Below are 18,032 nucleotides of genomic sequence, written 5' to 3'. Positions count from 1 at the left end.
TACTACATCTAAAATTGAGTGCAGTGTGTGACTGGCATTACCCTCTGCCCATAGAGATGAGCACCGGCTTCTCCAGTCCTATCAGAACTCCAAACGCAGCGTTCATATTCTGATAAGAGAAATGATCTGCAGCATCTCCAATCACCACACAGTTGGGATCAGACTTCTCAACACTGTCAAACTCTGGAAGCAGGTCTGCAGTGAGGTCAAACACACCAACACACACATATAAACCAGCTGTAGATGAAGGTCTGAACATATAACCATGTTATAGCAGCAGACAGAATTACTGTTTTAATGATTTTGCTATATTAAAAAATTGCATACCATCATGTACCAACAGGTGGGGTCGGAGACCTCGCTTCTTCAGGACGGCCACTGTAGCAGGAGCCGGGGAGAACACCTCATCAACATCGATCTCAAAGCCCATACGACGCAGCTTAGCTACAAACTTCTCACGAGTGGCCTGAGATTCATTGGTGCAGAAACGGAGCTTCAGGTCAGAAGCTTTTAACCTGAATTACAGAGACATGGAATTAGTGCAGAGTCACCAACCATCTCTTCCACCTCATCCAAGTTTCTAACAATACAGCTGTGATCAGCATATAATCAGCAGTATGTGGACACCTTACCATGAGCTTGACGGACATTCCAATGGGCATCAATATAAAGTTGGCCCCTTATCTGTGGCTATAACAGCCTTCACTCACTCTTGGAATGTATTTGCCAGAATCTGTTCCCATTCAGTCAACAAAGTATTCATTCTGAAGGTGTTTGGTGGGGTTAGGGCCAGGGCTTTGTGATGGCCACTGGAGGTCCTCCACACAACCCTAACCCTAATCCTTCCTCTAACTGTTGTGATATTAGAAGCATATATTAAAGTAATTTTGGATTTATAAGGTTCCACAATTCACATGTCAATTACTTGAAGCACACAGCCAAAACAACACCGGCGGGGCATCAGGGTAAGTCTCTGCATGTACTTGAGTGGCCAAGCCAAAGGTCAGATTTGAGCCCATCGAACATCTGTGGAAAGACCTCAAGATGGCAGTTCAGAGATGTTCACCATCCAATCTAATGGCGCGTTAGAGGATCTGCCATGAAAACTGGAATAAACTGACCAAATCCAGGTGTGCAAAGTGTGTGGAGACGGATCTATGGAGGCTTGCAGCTGGAAGTACAACCCTTTGTAGAAGGGTCTTCAAACAAGTATTGAATAACTAAGGGTTTAACTACTTCTGTGAATAGAATATTTTAGTTTTTAATTTGTAATGAATTAAAATAAAATGGAACATGTTTCTACTTCATTACTCTGGACGCTTAATTGTATTAAGTGTAGATTGATGGTTTGTTTGTTTGTTTATTAGGATTTTAACGTCATGTTCTACACTTTGGTTACATTCATGACAGGAACGGTAGTTACTCATTACACAAGATTCATCAGTTCACAAGTTTATATCAAACACAGTCATGGACAAATTTGTGTCTCCAATTCACATCACTTGCATGTCTTTGGACTGTGGGAGGAAACCGGAGCACCCGGAGGAAACCCACGCAGACACGGGCCACACAGAAAGGACCCAGACCGCCCCACCTGGGGATCGAACCCAGGACATTCTTGCTGTGAGGCGACAGTGCTTGTAGATTGATGGTAAAATGGGAAATATATCTATTTAAAATCAAATCCACTTCTCAAAAAAGTCTCCAAGAAGTCAGGGGGTCTGAATACTTTCTAAATCCACGACGACACTGATTACTCCTGCCCCCTTTACCCAAAACCTCTCACACACTGCTCACCCCAATCTGCATCGTGCTCCCCTCCTGTCCCCAGTGTCCTTCCTTTTAAAAACATCACTGGTCACCCTAATGAGGAGCCTAACTAGTGCACTAGTGTAGGGAGCACTGGCAGATTTGGGACGGAGCCGCTCCAATGATCCGTCAGGTGATTTTTATGCAGCGTTTTAAAGGTTGATTATTTAAAAGCAGAATGAATAAAAAACCTTTTCACCGCCTCGACAGAACCTTTAATAGGAATCCCTCCTCCCTCTCCGCTGTCGTACAGCACTCCACACATATCCAGAATCACTCCTTTCACACTTTTTACACACTCCGTCCACTTATCGGCCATAGCTACGGTGCACTTGCCTCGGCGCATGCGCACTGCCTGAGCATGCTGGGATATGTAGTTTATTTCTCATTCACTTGTATAAATGTGTACATTAAAATAAATGATAACAAATCAAAATAAGAATTATTTTTAAATAATATTTAAAAATCGTTGGTGTTATTCATTATTATTGTTATAGCTTGTATTATTAATAGTATTGTTGTTATTTTTGTTATTTGTATTATTAGTAATGCCATAACTGGTATTATCACTATATTACTGTATTATTAATGGTATTATAAATACTATAATTATTGTTTATTGTTCCTATTGTTTTTTTTACTATTATTGTTATAGCTAGTATTATTATTATCCAAAGTATTACTATAATAATAATAATAATAACAATAATAATTATTATTTTATTTTTCTCAGGCTTTTGATTAGTATAGACAAAGGCGCAGAGCTTCGGGGTTCTTGGTCATAGAAACTTGTGGTGATCAGGGATGTTGGGTTGCTGTCGTTCTGCCTCTCTTGTCCGATCACTCAGGTTTGATGACGGTGGGGAGGTGGGCGCTGATGTCCTGTGAAAGCCTTCATGACCTTGTTACCTGCTCGCTCTCCCTTTTAGTTATGCTGTAATAATTAGGGCTGCCGGAGTCTAAAACTCTCTGTAAAACTGTTTGTCAACTAGCATTGTACATTATTAACTACATTCTCTGTTGTTTTACCCCGAGGGCATTCTGATGGAAACCTGTTTACCCGCCGAGGTTAAGGATTGAAGTCGAGACTGCCGGGACAACGATGCTGCTCCTGTCAGATGTGACGGGTCTGGAGTAATTGCAACGACAAGAAATCACTACAGACTTTATTGAAGACTAGAGCGGATAACAACTCTATTATTATTTAATTGTTTATTTATCTATTTATTACCAGTTATGACTTTTAGATCATTTAATTCTGTGTTTGTATGATTTGTGTAAATCGTGTATTTATTTAAAGTATCCTCCAGACCACCCAAGAAGGATGGGCCCTGCTGAGTCTGGTTCCTCTCAAGGTTTCTTCCTGTAATTTTCAGGGAGTTTTTCCTTGCCACAGTCGCCCTCGGCTTGCTCAACAGGGGTTTTTGTATCTGTTGGTCCTGGATTTTGTGAAGTTGCTTTGAGACAATGTATATTGTAAAAAGCGCTATATAAATAAAGTTGACTTGACTTGACTTGTTGTTGTTGTTGTTGTTGTTAGTTTTAATGTTACATCTGGTATTATTATTAATGCTATTATTGGCATTATTGTTATATTATCATTATTTATTTTATATTATTATTATTATATTATTATTATTATTATATTATTATTATCATCATAGCACACATCAAGTCACTACCAGGACTATCAGAGTACTTATGAAGCATGATCTTTAAATATTTACTGCACATGTCACATTTATAATTGTCTATTATTCCACATCTATCTATCTATCTATCTATCTATCTATCTATCTATCTATCTATCTATCTATCTATCTATCTATCTATCTATCTATCTATCTATCTATCCAAATATTATTGTTTTTGTTATTATTGTTATTATTATTATGGATTTTATTGTTATTATTATCATTATATTTGTATTATTATTATTATCTTATAGCTGGTGTTATTGGTATTTTTATTACTTTAATGTTAATGTTATAGTATGTTATGTAATGTTATGGTATGTAAGTTTGGATGGCACGTTTGAGCAGCCACGTATAGGCGGTGCAGGGGCAGGACTCGTCCATGGCATGAGGGGGTTAAATTTAGAAAGGTTCCCCCTGCATGGTAGGAGTCTGAGCCCTGTGTAACCTGCTCTCTCAAGTTGCGTCATCCGCGTGTGGCGTGAACGCGCATACGTTCACATAAAGCAGCCTCGGTGTGCGGAGTGCGCAGGCGCAGAGTGAATCTTGAGAATTTTCCTTCTGACAGCAGGGCATCGGTAAGCTGCTCACATTTCCTGCTTCTGTTACAGTATTAAAGATAAATTATATGCGGATTTGTTTGTTTTTTTGATTGTTTGTGTGGATAAAGTGTATTAAGACGCTGTAATATAGTTTAAGATTTGCATAAATATGTACATAGTGTGAAATATCTAGATAGACGCAAAGCCGCATGTGCTGAACAGAACTCATCAGCTGTTTAAACATTAATCATTTATAACCTCAATTTGTATTATTATTCATAAATAAAACAATAGTATATGATATATGATATAGTTAAGAACATATGTGTGAGTTAAATACTATTTAAGACTGATTTAATCAGTGTGGTTAGCGTTAGTTAGAAGAATAGAACTGTAGCATGAGCTTGATGCTGAGAGTCTCTGTGTTCTGTAAGGTGGCATTTTATTATTTTTACTTCAGTTATTATTTGTATGTGCAATTTTAAATTGCATTTGCATTACTGATATAGTAAATATTCAGTGAAAAGAAACTAATATTAAATAACATTTGTTTTTTTTCTAATATTCTTTAAACTTCCAGTGCAAATATCCAATTACAAATATCATTTACTCACACATAATGCCTTTTAACTTTGTCCTTATAATTAAGAACACGAGGACTAGTGTACTTTCATAACAGTTTTAACTTTGTCCTTATAATTAAGAACACATGAGGACTAGTGTACTTTCATAACAGTTTAACTTTGTCCTTATAATTAAGAACACATGAGGACTAGTATCATTTCATAGCAGTTTATAATTTGCAGAAACCACAAATTAATAAAGCAAGAAGCCATTGAAGGAAGTTTAAAAGTAAGAAATAATTCAAATAATGTATTTTTATTCATCATTGATTAGACGGTTTCTCTGGTTTTTTCACATTATTAAAATTCAAATCAGAAAACTAACTAAGCCATGCAAACAACTTCACTTTCTTTTTTTAGAGACCAGTCTTAAGTTATTTGTGCTTGGATTTATGTTTGGGGTCGTTGACTAGTTGGAATGTCCTGAGTGCCTCAATGCCAGAACAGTTGGACCGTTGTGTAAAAATGCTGAGCTTTGATCCTTTAGATGGCACAGCATTATACATTGGCATGCTTCTGACATGGTTATTACCACATGGACTCGGGAATATTTTTTTAGTTATTATTGTTTTTGAGTGTTGTGCAATTGTCTACTGTAATACAAGGTATACTGTTGTTAGTATTACATAATATTATTAGTAATCCATGGATCATTGGAAGCTTAGTAAAACAACTATACTGTATAATGTTAACAATATTTAATGAATATATAATAAATGTGTTACTAAAGACTGTTTTTGACTATTAGGATGCTTTTTGGCTGTGTTCAGACCACAAAACAAATTCAACGTCTTTTTAAATAATCATTTATACTGAGTGTTTGGTTTAATGTGGTTACAATGCAGCTGTGGCTACACTGATCTACCTGCCACCAAGGGATGTTCCACAATGGATTGTCTTTTACACAGGAATGACTAGCCATGATAATAAACTCATTTGGCACAGAAATAAAAATGATAAAAGACAGGTAAAAAAGTGGTGAATACCATGTAGCTTCTGGCTTGTTTCTGTTTGTGTACATGTATGCAGACGCAAAGCTGTAATGGCAAATCAGGATGGAAAGCTAGGCTTTCCTGTCCAACATTTTTAAACGTCTGGCCTCACAAATGTTGTTTTGGTCAATAAAGGTCATTAAAGCTGTATTAATAAGGATTTAGAATGTCCAACAAGCTCATGGTTTGGTGTCTACAAGCGACCAAAATAGACTAATGACGCACAAATGCCAGTAGCATTCTCCTGGTGTACACGCCCACCAGCCCAGTTGATCAGTCTTTCTGACTAAAGCTCATGTCAATCTTCCCCTAGTAATGGACGCTCTTTCAGTATCCTGCTACAGTGTGTTCAACATTTCATTTCTTTTTCAAAAAAGTTGGGTCAATAGGAAAAATAGACGAAACGTATCACCAACAGTCCCAGCTGTTTTGGAATTGGGTTCGTCTGTTTTACCAAGCCTGGGAGGAGGTTTATTTTGATGTTGTTGCGTAGTGTTTAGGACACACCTTAACTGTCTTTGTGGTTCGGATGGTTACATGAGCTGAGCGTTTTTTTTAAATCCACGTTCTCAGTTTAGCTGCTGGCAGAGTTACAGTGGGTGTGTGAGGGGACAGCACTGCCACCTCCAATCATCTTCCACTAACCATGTTTAAGTGGAAAATCAAACCCAGTACACAGAGGTCAGTTGTTATGCAAGTGCGCGACATTGTTCACACACACCAAGTATCAGTGTTTGTTTTTCCAAACCTGTTCTGGTGAAAGAGTGACAGAATTGTTTTCTTAATCCAAGTACGTTCAGTACAACACAAATTAAACACGATAATGTCTCAGGATCTTTCTCTGTGACTGAACGATAGGAACACTTACTTTCCTTCTGCAAACAAAAATCACAATTTAAAGATTTTTCACGTTTTCAAGTTTATTTACTTTTATAAAAATCTCTTGAGTATTAAATGTACACACACAGAAACACTCTCCAACACTCCCCTCATCCGGTTTCTTCCATTTTTGCATATGTGACACATTTAAATTAGGGCTGTCAAACGATTAAAATTTTTAATCGCGATTAATCTCAGAATTTCATATAGTTAATCGCGATTAATCGCATTAAAAAAAAAATCTGTGTAAATGTTATAGAAAACAAGAATTTTTAAGTGAAATGTTACAATTAAAATGGTGAACAAATTTTATGCTAAATGTACTGATGTTAAAAACTGCTGGGACAAGAGAAAACTGTAAGGGAGTTTATTCACTCACATACTAGACAGTAAATGTCAGATTGTAGTTTAGAATTTCTCCATCAGCAAACATTGTAGATCAGCGGTGCTTTAGGTGGGATAAGGCGTAGTTATTGTAACAGACTTTTCTGTGGTTGTATTGTGACAATGGTTTGATGGCCGTTTCTACACGAAGTGAGTGTGTTTTGACCCTTTGGGGCTTCCATAGTGCATGGACTAACGTGCTTGACTCAGCTTTCCGGTATTTGGTACCTTAACAGAATAAGTTAATAAAAGTGTTCTGCTCCCGACAACTTGTGAATATAGCGTGTATTTATTTCTTTATAAGTGCATCACTACAACGCTCGGTTACATTATGTTAACAAACCGCAAATGAAAAACGGTGGCAAGTCCGACATTAAAACGTTTGTTCTACCAGTCAAGTCTCAACATGAACTAGAATTTGCGTTAACGGCACTATTATTTTTAATCGCGTTAAATTGAAATCGCGTTAATGCGTTATTATCGGGTTAACTTCGACAGCCCTAATTTAAATGCTTCAGATCTTCCAACTCATTTTATTATAAGATAAGATTTACACATGTTGAAAAAGTATTCACCCTCCTAAACCTAATAACTGGTTGTGCCACCCTTGGCAGTAAGAACTGCAGTCAAACGTTTGTGATCATTTGTGGTGAGTCTTTTACGTCGCTGTGGGGGAATTTTGTTTGACTCTTCTTTGCAGAATTGTTTAAATTCGGCTACATTTTGGGGTTTTCCAGCATTAACTGCACGTTTAAGGTTGGGATTTTATTTTCTGGACTTGCTGGTGTGTTTCAGATCATCGTCCGGCTGCATTTAACCCAACTGTGCTTGAGCTTTATGTTTCAAAATGACAGACAGATGTTCACCTTCAGGGTTTTTTGATAAAGAGCAGAATTCATGGTTCCATTATCCAGGTCCTGCACAAGCAAAGCAGCTCCAGACCATCACACCACCACCACTGGAATATATGATGTTCTTATGGTGGAATGTGGTGGGACCTTCCAAATTTGGAATTTCCAAAACCTTTGACTCATCAGTTCACAGGAAATTATCCCAAAAGTTTTGGGGGTCATCTAGACCAAGACAAGTCTTTTTGGTCAGCAGTGGTTTGCACCTTGTAATGCTCCCATGGATACTGAGGAATAATGTACTGGATATTGATCTTAACTGAACCAGCAGTTCTTTAGATGTTCATCTGGGTTATTTTGTGACCTCCTGGATGAGTTATTAACGTGTACGTGGTGAAACTTTGATTGTCCATATTCTTCTGGGAAAGTTCAGCACTTTTGCAAGTTTACTTGCAACAGCTTTGTAACACATTCCAAGTATCATGTGCTGCTTTCTGAGACCTTCTAGCCAAACATTGTCAGACAGGTTCTGTTTAGGTAATATTTAGATGAAACAGGTCTGGCAGCAATCATGACTGGGTGTGGCTAGTAAAAAGGAGCCCAACTGTCAGCTGAATTTGGTTAAGGGAAAGTACCAAGGGCATTTCACATTTGATATTTCATATCATTAAAAAAAAACGTATTCGTGTTTGATTTGGTTTTTATGTAATATGAAAAGTCGTGAGTGTGCTGTGCTGAGAGGGGCTGGAATGTGCAATTGGTGCCACCACCAATCTTAGGACGCCACTGGCTTTCTTTACTCGGCCGCTCTGACTTTAATCGTCATGTGTTAGCTGATGGAATTAAATTTTAATGATCATTTAAACCAACGGCATTAAGAAACCATAAGTTCTTTGTGGACAATTGATCAATCGATTAACCGGTAACATGAGTAGCACTTATTATTTGGGTTCCATTTGGGTTTAATTGAATCAGAAGCTGAACATTTGAATACAGCACTGGTCCGAATTAACCTTCGCTCTTTTATCTTCTTCCTCTTTCTGTACAGAAATCATAATGAAGTGCATGTTGACCCACCTGGGCCGCTGGGCCACACCCACGCTGAGCCGCGCACTGCATTCTGGAGCGCGCTCCTCATCGTCGGTGGCGTCCCGCGCCAAGCGCGACGAGCGCCAGCTCACGTCCGAGCAGATTTACTCTCGAGAGGAACAACACGGAGCGCACAACTACCACCCGCTACCCGTCGCCCTGCAGAAAGGAGAGGGTACGAATACCATCGTTATTTCTGTCCTGTCTTTTCTGGAATCCAGGTCTCACATGAACGTATGCTGTGTTTATCCATCAGGAATTTACGTCTGGGACGTCGAGGGTCGCCGCTATTTCGACTTCCTGAGCGCGTACAGCGCCGTGAATCAGGGTCACTGCCACCCGAAGATCATCTCTGCTCTGAACGCTCAGGCGTCGAGACTGACTCTGACCTCCAGAGCTTTCTACAATGACGTGTTGGGAGATTATGAGGAGTACGTCACCACGCTGTTCGGCTACGACAAAGTTCTGCCCATGAACACAGGTTAGTTAAAATACTTGCATAGGTTTAAGCCCCCCTGTGCTATTGCTGTTTCAGAGATCTGCTGGATTCAACACAAGGAAGGAACCGCCATCAGCCAGCATTTAATAGATCACTCAGCCTCACCTGCTCATTTAATACATATGTGACCATGTAGTGTAGCCGTACTTTACATAATGCAGTGTTTCTCGCTGATCCACCCATACTTACAATATTACAGGATTAACACTTAATCCCCTTCTTCTTAATCCTTTTCTGTACCGAAGGTGTCGAGGGTGGAGAGACCGCCTGCAAGCTGGCACGCAAATGGGCTTACAGCGTGAAGGGTGTTCCCAGGTACGAGGCCAAGATTATCTTCGCAGGTAAGTACACATGGTTTCTACAAGTGCTACATGTTTTCCTAATGGTTTTATTCTGGTGGGTTTTTGGTGGCAGGAAGACCAGACTGGGAAGTCACCTTAACATCTACTCCTACTGTCTAGACGAGGCAGCGGCATGATGGTGGAGTTAGACGTGTATAGCGTGTTCCTCCTCGGGTATAGGGGTTCTAAATTAAAGGCCTTAAGAGGCAACATTTGGCTTGTAACTCACTGGTGAACTGAGTAGCTGGTGGTGTTTTAATACTCCTTCGTTTTGTCTTAAATTTTCATCTGTGCTTACTGGGTTTACTGGGCGATCTTGAAATGGAATTCAAAAAAGCACACCATGATTTAGTAGCTAAGTGAACATTGGGGCCACTGTCTACAGCCAAGCAAGCTTCAGGTGGAAGATAACAGCTCCATGTGATGAGAAACGAACCTCAATTAGGGGTGTTGATTTTCATATGTGTAAAAGCAATTTGTTATAATCTGCTGCTGGATGGTGCAAAGATGCAGCTGGTGGCTTCACACGTGTGCTAGCTAGAGTGCTTTAGTGCAGCAGTAGATAACAAACGAAACTCACAATTCCTGCTGTTTCTCTCTCTGGGTAGAGGGTAATTTTTGGGGTCGTACAATGGCGGCCATCTCCAGCTCCACGGACCCCAGCAGCTATGATGGATTTGGCCCCTTCATGCCGGGATTCGAGCTCGTCCCCTACAACGACATCCCTGCTCTGGAGGTAACACTAGTCTTCGCTTTTTATCATCTGACAGTCAAAGTCCAGTTGTATGTTTATTTTATGTAATGTGTGTGTGTGTGTGTGTGTGTGTGTGTGTGTGTGGGTTGTTTAGAAAGCTCTGCAGGACCCAAAAGTTGCAGCGTTCATGGTGGAGCCCATCCAGGGTGAAGCTGGTGTGGTGGTTCCTGATGAAGGCTACCTGACCACAGTGCGCGAGCTCTGCACCAAACACAACGTCAGTATCTCACACACACACTACATGTACTAAAGTATGTGGACAGCACTCATCATTAACAAGTTCATAATGTTTGTGTGCATCTGTGTGTGTGTGTGTGTGTGTGTGTGTGTTACAGGTTCTGTTCATTGCTGACGAGGTGCAGACGGGTTTGGCTCGGACGGGTCGCAGGTTGGCTGTGGACCACGAGGCTGTGCGGCCAGACCTGGTGGTGCTGGGCAAAGCTCTGTCTGGAGGGGTGTATCCCGTGAGCACACACACACACACACACACACACACACACACACACTAAAATGATCAATTTGTGAGTAATATCTATCGCCAACTGAGAAGTGCCGCAGACCGTCAAGCACCGAGGGCACTGCGCTCTTCAGCGCTGGTGCGTGTTGATTTCACTTCGTGTGTTTGTGTATTGCAGGTGTCTGCAGTGCTCTGTGATGATGAGGTGATGCTGACCATTAAACCAGGAGAACATGGCTCCACCTACGGAGGAAACCCACTCGCCTGCAGAGTCGCCATCGCTTCCCTACAGGTCTGTATTCATCTGTTCATTTATACGGTCAATTTATTCTTCCATCCGTTCATCCACCCGGATGTTGTTCCATCCATCCATCATCTATTGTACCAACCATCCACCTACCCATCTGTTGTTTTATCCATCCATGTATCCATCTACTGATTCATCCATCCTTCCATGTTTGATCAATCTGTCCATCAGTCAGTCTATTGTACCATCTGCCCATCCATCTATTGTTCCATCCATTTATTAATCTATTGTTTTATCCATTCATCCACCCATTTTGTACTATCAATCCATCCATTGTTCCAATCATCTATCTGCCCATTCATTTATTATTTCACCCATCCACCCATTGTTCCAATCATCCATCTGCCCATCCATTTATTGTTCTATCCATTGATCCACCTATATATTGTTTCATTCATTTTTTATTTTACCCATCCATACATTATACACCATATATTTTATCCATTCATCCACGCTGCTGTTATTTTATCCATCCATCCATCCATTGTTCCATCCATCCATCCTTTGTTATATCCATCCATTTATCCATCTACTGATTCATCCATCCTTCCATTTTTGATCCATCTGTTTATCAGTCAGTCTGTTGTACCATCAGTCCATCCATTGTTTCATCTATCCATCCATTCACCCATCTATTGTTCCAACCACCCACCCATCCATCCATCCATCTTATCTACCTGTCCACCCATATATTGTTTCATTCAATTATTATTTCATCCATCTATTGTTTCATCCATTTACCCATCTATCCATTGTTCCATTTCTCCATTGTCCCATCCATTCATCTTTGTGTCATTCATCTTTCTATCAATCCATTGTTTTGTTTATCGTGTTTATCGGATGATTAATAATCCATCCGTCCACTAATCTACTAATCTGTTGTTTTACCATCCATTAGTCTATCTGTCCATAATTCCATCAATCCATCCATTCATTCATATTTCCATCCAGCCATAGTTCTGTTTATCATCCACCTGTTGTTCTATTCATTAATTCATTTGTTGTTCCTTTAATCCATCCATCCATCCATGTTTCCACACTTGATTGATCATCCATGTCCTCTTTCTGTGTGATCAGGTGATGGAGGAGGAGAAACTCGCTGAAAACGCTGAAAAAATGGGGCAGATCTTGAGAGCGGAGCTTAACAAGCTTCCCAAAGAGGTAGTAACGATGGTGCGCGGGAGGGGCCTTCTCAACGCCATCGTCATCAAAGAGACTAAAGGTACGAGACTCCTTGTACGGTCCTGTATCAGTGAAGCTCGCTGTGTGCTGTGGTAACCACGCGTCTTCCCCCTCGTCTTTGTTTCAGACTACGACGCCTGGCGGGTGTGTTTGCGCCTTCGCGACAACGGGCTCCTGGCCAAGCCGACTCACGGCGACATAATCAGACTGGCCCCGCCCCTCATCATCAAAGAGGACGAGGTCAGGGAGTGCGCCGAAATCATCCAGAGGACCATCCTGTCGTTTTAAACTCGACCGCTGCACAATGGCAACCAACAATCAAAACCCATCTCTGTTTATCCAACCCCCAACCATGAAGTAATGAATGTAATGAAGGAATGTGGACGGACTAGTATAGAAAGAAACATGTACAAATTTTGCTTTTATGAGCATAAATGTTACATTTTTGTAAAGTTTTTATGAATATGAAGCTTTTTGAGAGGATCTTTAGATCCACGTTTCTAATCTAGGGGTCGGGACCCCAGAAAAGCGTCCCAAAATTCCCTGGGTGGTACGAGAGTAGTGATATCAATGTATTGTTAATCACGCTATTAGAAAAAAGTATGTGGACACCAGCCTCTACTTTTCAGCCACACATATTGCTAAGTTTGTTTTGTGGCACCGCTGACATGGTCTAAAAAACAGGGATTTGATGATTTTAGACAGTCACGTCTTCAGGATGAATTGGAAGATGAGGGGTCAACTTTACATCATTGTCTGGTCAGGTGTCCACATACTTTTGGCCATATAGCGTAAATTTGTTTTGCACTGCTGAGATAAAGCATCTGTTTGCAGGTTTTAAGCTACATATTAATTATTAGTATTGATTATTGTAAGTGCTGATCACACAAAGCGAACTGTACGTCATGTTCAGTCTGAAACCAGCTGCATCTTACAGCACGACTTTTCATTTTATTTGTAAATTAATAACTGAATAAGGTTTGACTGTGTGGACACAACAATAAATCATTTACTAGCCACAAACTGGCAAACTGACTGTGCCTGAGTTAGTGGGTTGGGGGGGGGTGTATGAAGGGGGTTGTTACCGGTGTGCACTCGTGACCTCTGCTGTCTGGTCGAGGGACCTGCACTAGCGGTGGGGTATTTGTGAAGTTTTTGTACCCTGTACGGTTCTCTGGGAGGAAGATAAAGAAAAATGCCTCCGCCGTTTGACCCTCCCCACCATGCTGATCGCAGACAAGCACACTGGTCACTTCTTTACACCAGCCAGCGCTGGATTGTTACAGAGAGCCATAACACGTACAGTCATGCTGTGCTCTCTGTATTCCTCTACCACTCGTGTTGGCACCTCAACCAGACGGCAGGAGCTATAACGTGTTATGTATTATTTTATTGTTATGATTATTATTATAATCATAACAATAAAATAATTATTAAAATAATTATAATAACTATAATAATAATAATAGTAATCAAGCTATAATAATGCTTATTATAATAATAATATAATAAAACTAATGATGAATAAACAAGGATAATAATTAGAATATTATTTCTAATAACAATTATAAATAATAACAATAATAATGAGTTTGAATAATAAAGGTTTTATTGTAGGATTAAATTTCTCCTCTGATGCCCTGAATGAAACTGAACTTCTGTTTAATTCGCTTGATCTTACACTTCAGCTTATACCTGGAATCTCCTGCTGAAATGTGGACAGTAGAAATATAAACACGGAGGTGTGTGTGTGTGTGTGTGTATTATGTGTATGATGTGTAGTGTTTGTAGTGTATATAGTGTGTAATGTTTGTGAGTGTTAGTGTGTGTGAGAGAGAGTCATTAAAGGTCAGTGAAGTACAAATAAACCCACGGAGCTGATCGTGGAACCAGCTGGATTTGACGCTGTGCTTTGTGACATGGTGCATCATGAGGATAAAAGTCACCATAATAAAAAATTTAAGTCCTGACCATGTCCATCATTGTTCCAACCAAGTCTATCCCTGACCTAACCATGTTCCAACCATGCCTGAACCATGTTCCAGCCATGTCTATCCCTGATTTAACCATGTTCCAACCATGCCTGAACCATGTTCCAACCATGTTTATCCCTGATCTAACCATCGTTCCAACCATGCCTGAACCATGTTCCAGCCATGTCTATCCCTGATCTAACCATGTTCCAACCATGCCTGAACCATGTTCCAGCCATGTCTATCCCTGACCTAACCATGTTCCAACCATGCCTGAACCATGTTCCAGCCATGTCTATCCCTGATCTAACCATGTTCCAACCATGCCTGAACCATGTTCTAACCATGTCTATCCCTGACCTAACCATGTTCCAACCATGCCTGAACCATGTTCTAACCATGTCTATCCCTGACCTAACCATGTTCCAACCATGCCTGAACCATGTTCCAACCATGTTTATCCCTGATCTAACCATGTTCCAACCATGCCTGAACCATGTTCTAACCATGTCTATCCCTGACCTAACCATGTTCCAACCATGCCTGAACCATGTTCCAACCATGTTTATTCCTGACCTAAACGTTAACATTAGCCTTCTCACTGTGCATTTTAAATACTTAGTAATGCTTGTTAAGAATGGTGCAATTGTTTAGTTTATAGTGCTGTTATTGTGCTGAACTGCACTATAATAAACTTATGACTTTTAATGATTTTAGGTTTACAGATAATATTACTTAGAAATTAACACACAATTCACCTTTGATGACATATCTATACACATATCTGTACACGTGAATTAAATGTGACTGTTATACATTACACACTACAACTCTTACACTGACACTTTTACCCTTTAATTTATAATGAAAAACAAACTTTTATTCATAACTTCAATAGCATTTAAAGTATTCAGCATATTAAAAAGTTCAATAGCTTTTGCTCCAAAACAAGTTGTATTTTATCAAGTGTAACCCACATTACATACTACAACTCTTATACTGACACCTTTACCCTTTATTACATAATAAAAAACAGATTTTGTATTCAATAGCATTTAAAGTATTCAGCATATTAATAACTTCAATAGCTTTTAAAATATTCGTCAAATTGCTCCAAAACAAGTTGTATTTTATCAAGTGTAACCCACATGTAATCCACAACTCTTATAATGACACTTTTACTCTTTATTACATTACCAAAAAAGATTTTGCTAGGTGTAGATGACTGAATGAATTGGTGAGTGTGGGATGCATAACTGCCCGGACCCCTCCGGACACACCGCAGTACTGATCAGGATGAAGTGGTTAGTGATAATGAAGGAAGGACGTTAGAACTTTACAGCCAGCAGATGGAGTTGTTGTAACGCTGCTGTTGTGCTCAGGGTCCTTCAAATGAAACAATAAAATAAAATAAAAAACAACAGTTCAAATATGTTTACTACATATGAACCAGCATCTTTCATGTGAATTATTACATTGATTTCAGAGAAAGTTCAGAGGATTCAGAAAATATTCAGTACTCTTGATATTTAGCGTTATTAGCGATAATTAGCATTTTTAGCATCAGTTTACACGGAGGAAATCCACACAAACAAGGGGAAATATTTGTTTAGTAATGTATTTATTACTATTTCAACGTCATGTTTACACACTTTGGGTACATTCATGACATAAACGGTAGTTACTCGTCACACATCTATCTATCTATCTATCTATCTATCTATCTATCTATCTATCTATCCATCCATCCATCCATCCATCCATCCATCCATCTTCTTGCTGTGAGATGACAGTGCTACCCACCAGGCACACAAATTCTAAGATGATTACTTAAAAATCAGAAACTGAAATCACTAATTCTCAGAAGGATTCAGACCCTATTTAATATTTAATAAAAGTTAAGATAATCCTTTATTGCTCCCACAGTGGGGAAATTCAGTGTTACAGCAGCGATGGGATAGCTAGGCACTCGGTACAAAAAACAGGCAAATAGACAGTACAGTGTAAAACAATATATACATTATTAATAATAAAAGTCAAAAACTCTGAAAAAATATTATTTACAAGTGATTGCAGTTACAGCTAACAGTAAAACGGTAAAAGCAGTTACAGCTGCAACTGACCATTCAAAGATCAGAACCACCCACATAATATACTGTTTAAACAGCCCTGACCCACCGGGACCTGGACTCCAGCAGTTCGATGGTGGACAGGAGTTAGCTCGGCCGTTTCGAGCAGCCTGCGAATCCTCCGTACACAGACAGGTCAAATTCAAACCCACTGTGTGAACTTGGCATCTATACATACATGCTAATGCTACGAGTGGGTGTGGGCATGTGTCTGTGTAAGCGATGAATGAGTGAGGGATGTGTGTGAGCCACTAAATGGAAACAGTGTGCCACTTTAGGCTCCTTAATGACATTTTGGGGTACACAAACACAGGCGACACTCCTGGCATCCTGGCATAGAGGCTGGTGTGGAAAAACACATGCACAGCTGCAGATGAATTCACTGCTTGTTCCTTCTGTTTTGTAGACTCATTTTTTCCTTGAGGTGACGGGTAAACACGCCCTGTTACGTAGTTTCGAATACCTGAGTCGTAACCTGCACTGCTATTAACTGTTCAGTTAAAACAGGTGGTGAATAAAATAACTGAGTCAGTGTTTAATTAATGCTTTAATAAAGATCTTCAGTTAGAATTTGCCACTGTCAGATTCTGCTTTACAGGAGTCCTGTGGTCCTTCTTGATCGGAGAGGGTTCCAAAGTCCAAAGAGGTATAAGTGAGGTGAACTGGAGATACAAAATTGTCCATGACTGTGTTTGACATTAAAAACTTGAACTGAAGAATCTTGTGTAACCAGTAATAACCTGTCCTGTCATGAATGTAACCAAAGTGTGTAAAAAACGACGTTAAAATCCTAATAAATAAATAAATAAAGTACTGCAGCTTTAAATTGCTACACAGTTCCAGCGCCGCTCCGAAGAATCCTCAGTAATCTGGTACTCGTACCAGCTCATTAGCATCGAATCTCTCGCTCGGAGTCTGTAATTGATCCTTTCATCAGTCAGACGACCACCCACGCCTGGACCTTCCCACCCGCTCGGAGCTTTCAGCCTCATTCCACATCCATCACTCCGTACAGATCCAGCGGAGGGGCGATATGTTTGCCTTTCCACCGCTCCGTCTGAGCGGGTACGAAGGTAGAGGAGGAGTGTCGGTCCACACGAGGCCTCTGGTTTTCATATGACACCATCAGAAATTCCTGCGGCGCACGAACACAGAGCTGCGAGTGTTTGTACACGACTAACACACAGCTTTATATTTAGCCGCTGCGCCACTGATGGAAGAACCTACACGTTAACTTCAATCTACGCTCCGATCGTTCCAAATTTAATTCAGGACGAGCGTCGGAGTGTGAAGAGCTTTTCAAATCTGTCTGTTCAAGAAAAAGCTCACAGATATTTTATTTTTAAAGTGTGGTGTACACTGTATGGGCAAAAGTATTGGGACACCCCTTCTGCTTTTGAATTTATGCATTTCAGCCACAATAGTTGCTAACAGGTGTAATAAATCCATTATATAGAGGACATTTATACAGTAAAGCTACAGGTTTTTTCCTGTTCCAGCATGACTGTCCGCCTGTGCACTCTATAGCAG

General features: G+C 40.0%; 2 protein-coding genes across 2 annotated transcripts in view; one reads left to right on the top strand and one right to left on the bottom strand.

Annotated features, from left to right (window-relative positions):
* lhpp (phospholysine phosphohistidine inorganic pyrophosphate phosphatase) overlaps nucleotides 1–2,146 on the bottom strand; it is an 18,491-nt gene extending 16,345 nt beyond the window's left edge. Inside the window, exons 1-3 of the mRNA XM_063003519.1 lie at nucleotides 2,001–2,146; nucleotides 328–515; nucleotides 42–195 (exon numbers count right to left, since the gene is read on the bottom strand). Coding sequence (XP_062859589.1) covers nucleotides 42–195; nucleotides 328–515; nucleotides 2,001–2,128 — 470 coding nt within the window. The 5' untranslated portion in view covers nucleotides 2,129–2,146. The remainder of the gene's footprint in view (nucleotides 1–41; nucleotides 196–327; nucleotides 516–2,000) is intronic.
* A 1,870-nt stretch (nucleotides 2,147–4,016) lies between these two features.
* oat (ornithine aminotransferase) lies at nucleotides 4,017–13,431 on the top strand. The gene is made up of 10 exons (XM_063002739.1): nucleotides 4,017–4,081; nucleotides 8,820–9,035; nucleotides 9,117–9,341; nucleotides 9,605–9,700; nucleotides 10,309–10,436; nucleotides 10,549–10,671; nucleotides 10,790–10,918; nucleotides 11,090–11,203; nucleotides 12,296–12,440; nucleotides 12,528–13,431. The coding sequence occupies exons 2-10, from the start codon at nucleotides 8,828–8,830 to the stop codon at nucleotides 12,686–12,688; spliced, it is 1,329 nt and encodes a 442-aa protein (XP_062858809.1). The 5' UTR covers nucleotides 4,017–4,081; nucleotides 8,820–8,827; the 3' UTR covers nucleotides 12,689–13,431.
* The last annotated feature ends 4,601 nt before the right edge of the window (nucleotides 13,432–18,032 follow it).

Source organism: Trichomycterus rosablanca, chromosome 10 (genome assembly GCF_030014385.1).
Source record: "Trichomycterus rosablanca isolate fTriRos1 chromosome 10, fTriRos1.hap1, whole genome shotgun sequence".
NCBI classification, from domain to species: Eukaryota; Metazoa; Chordata; class Actinopteri; order Siluriformes; family Trichomycteridae; genus Trichomycterus; species Trichomycterus rosablanca.
This window is presented reverse-complemented; position numbering and strand designations above follow the sequence as displayed.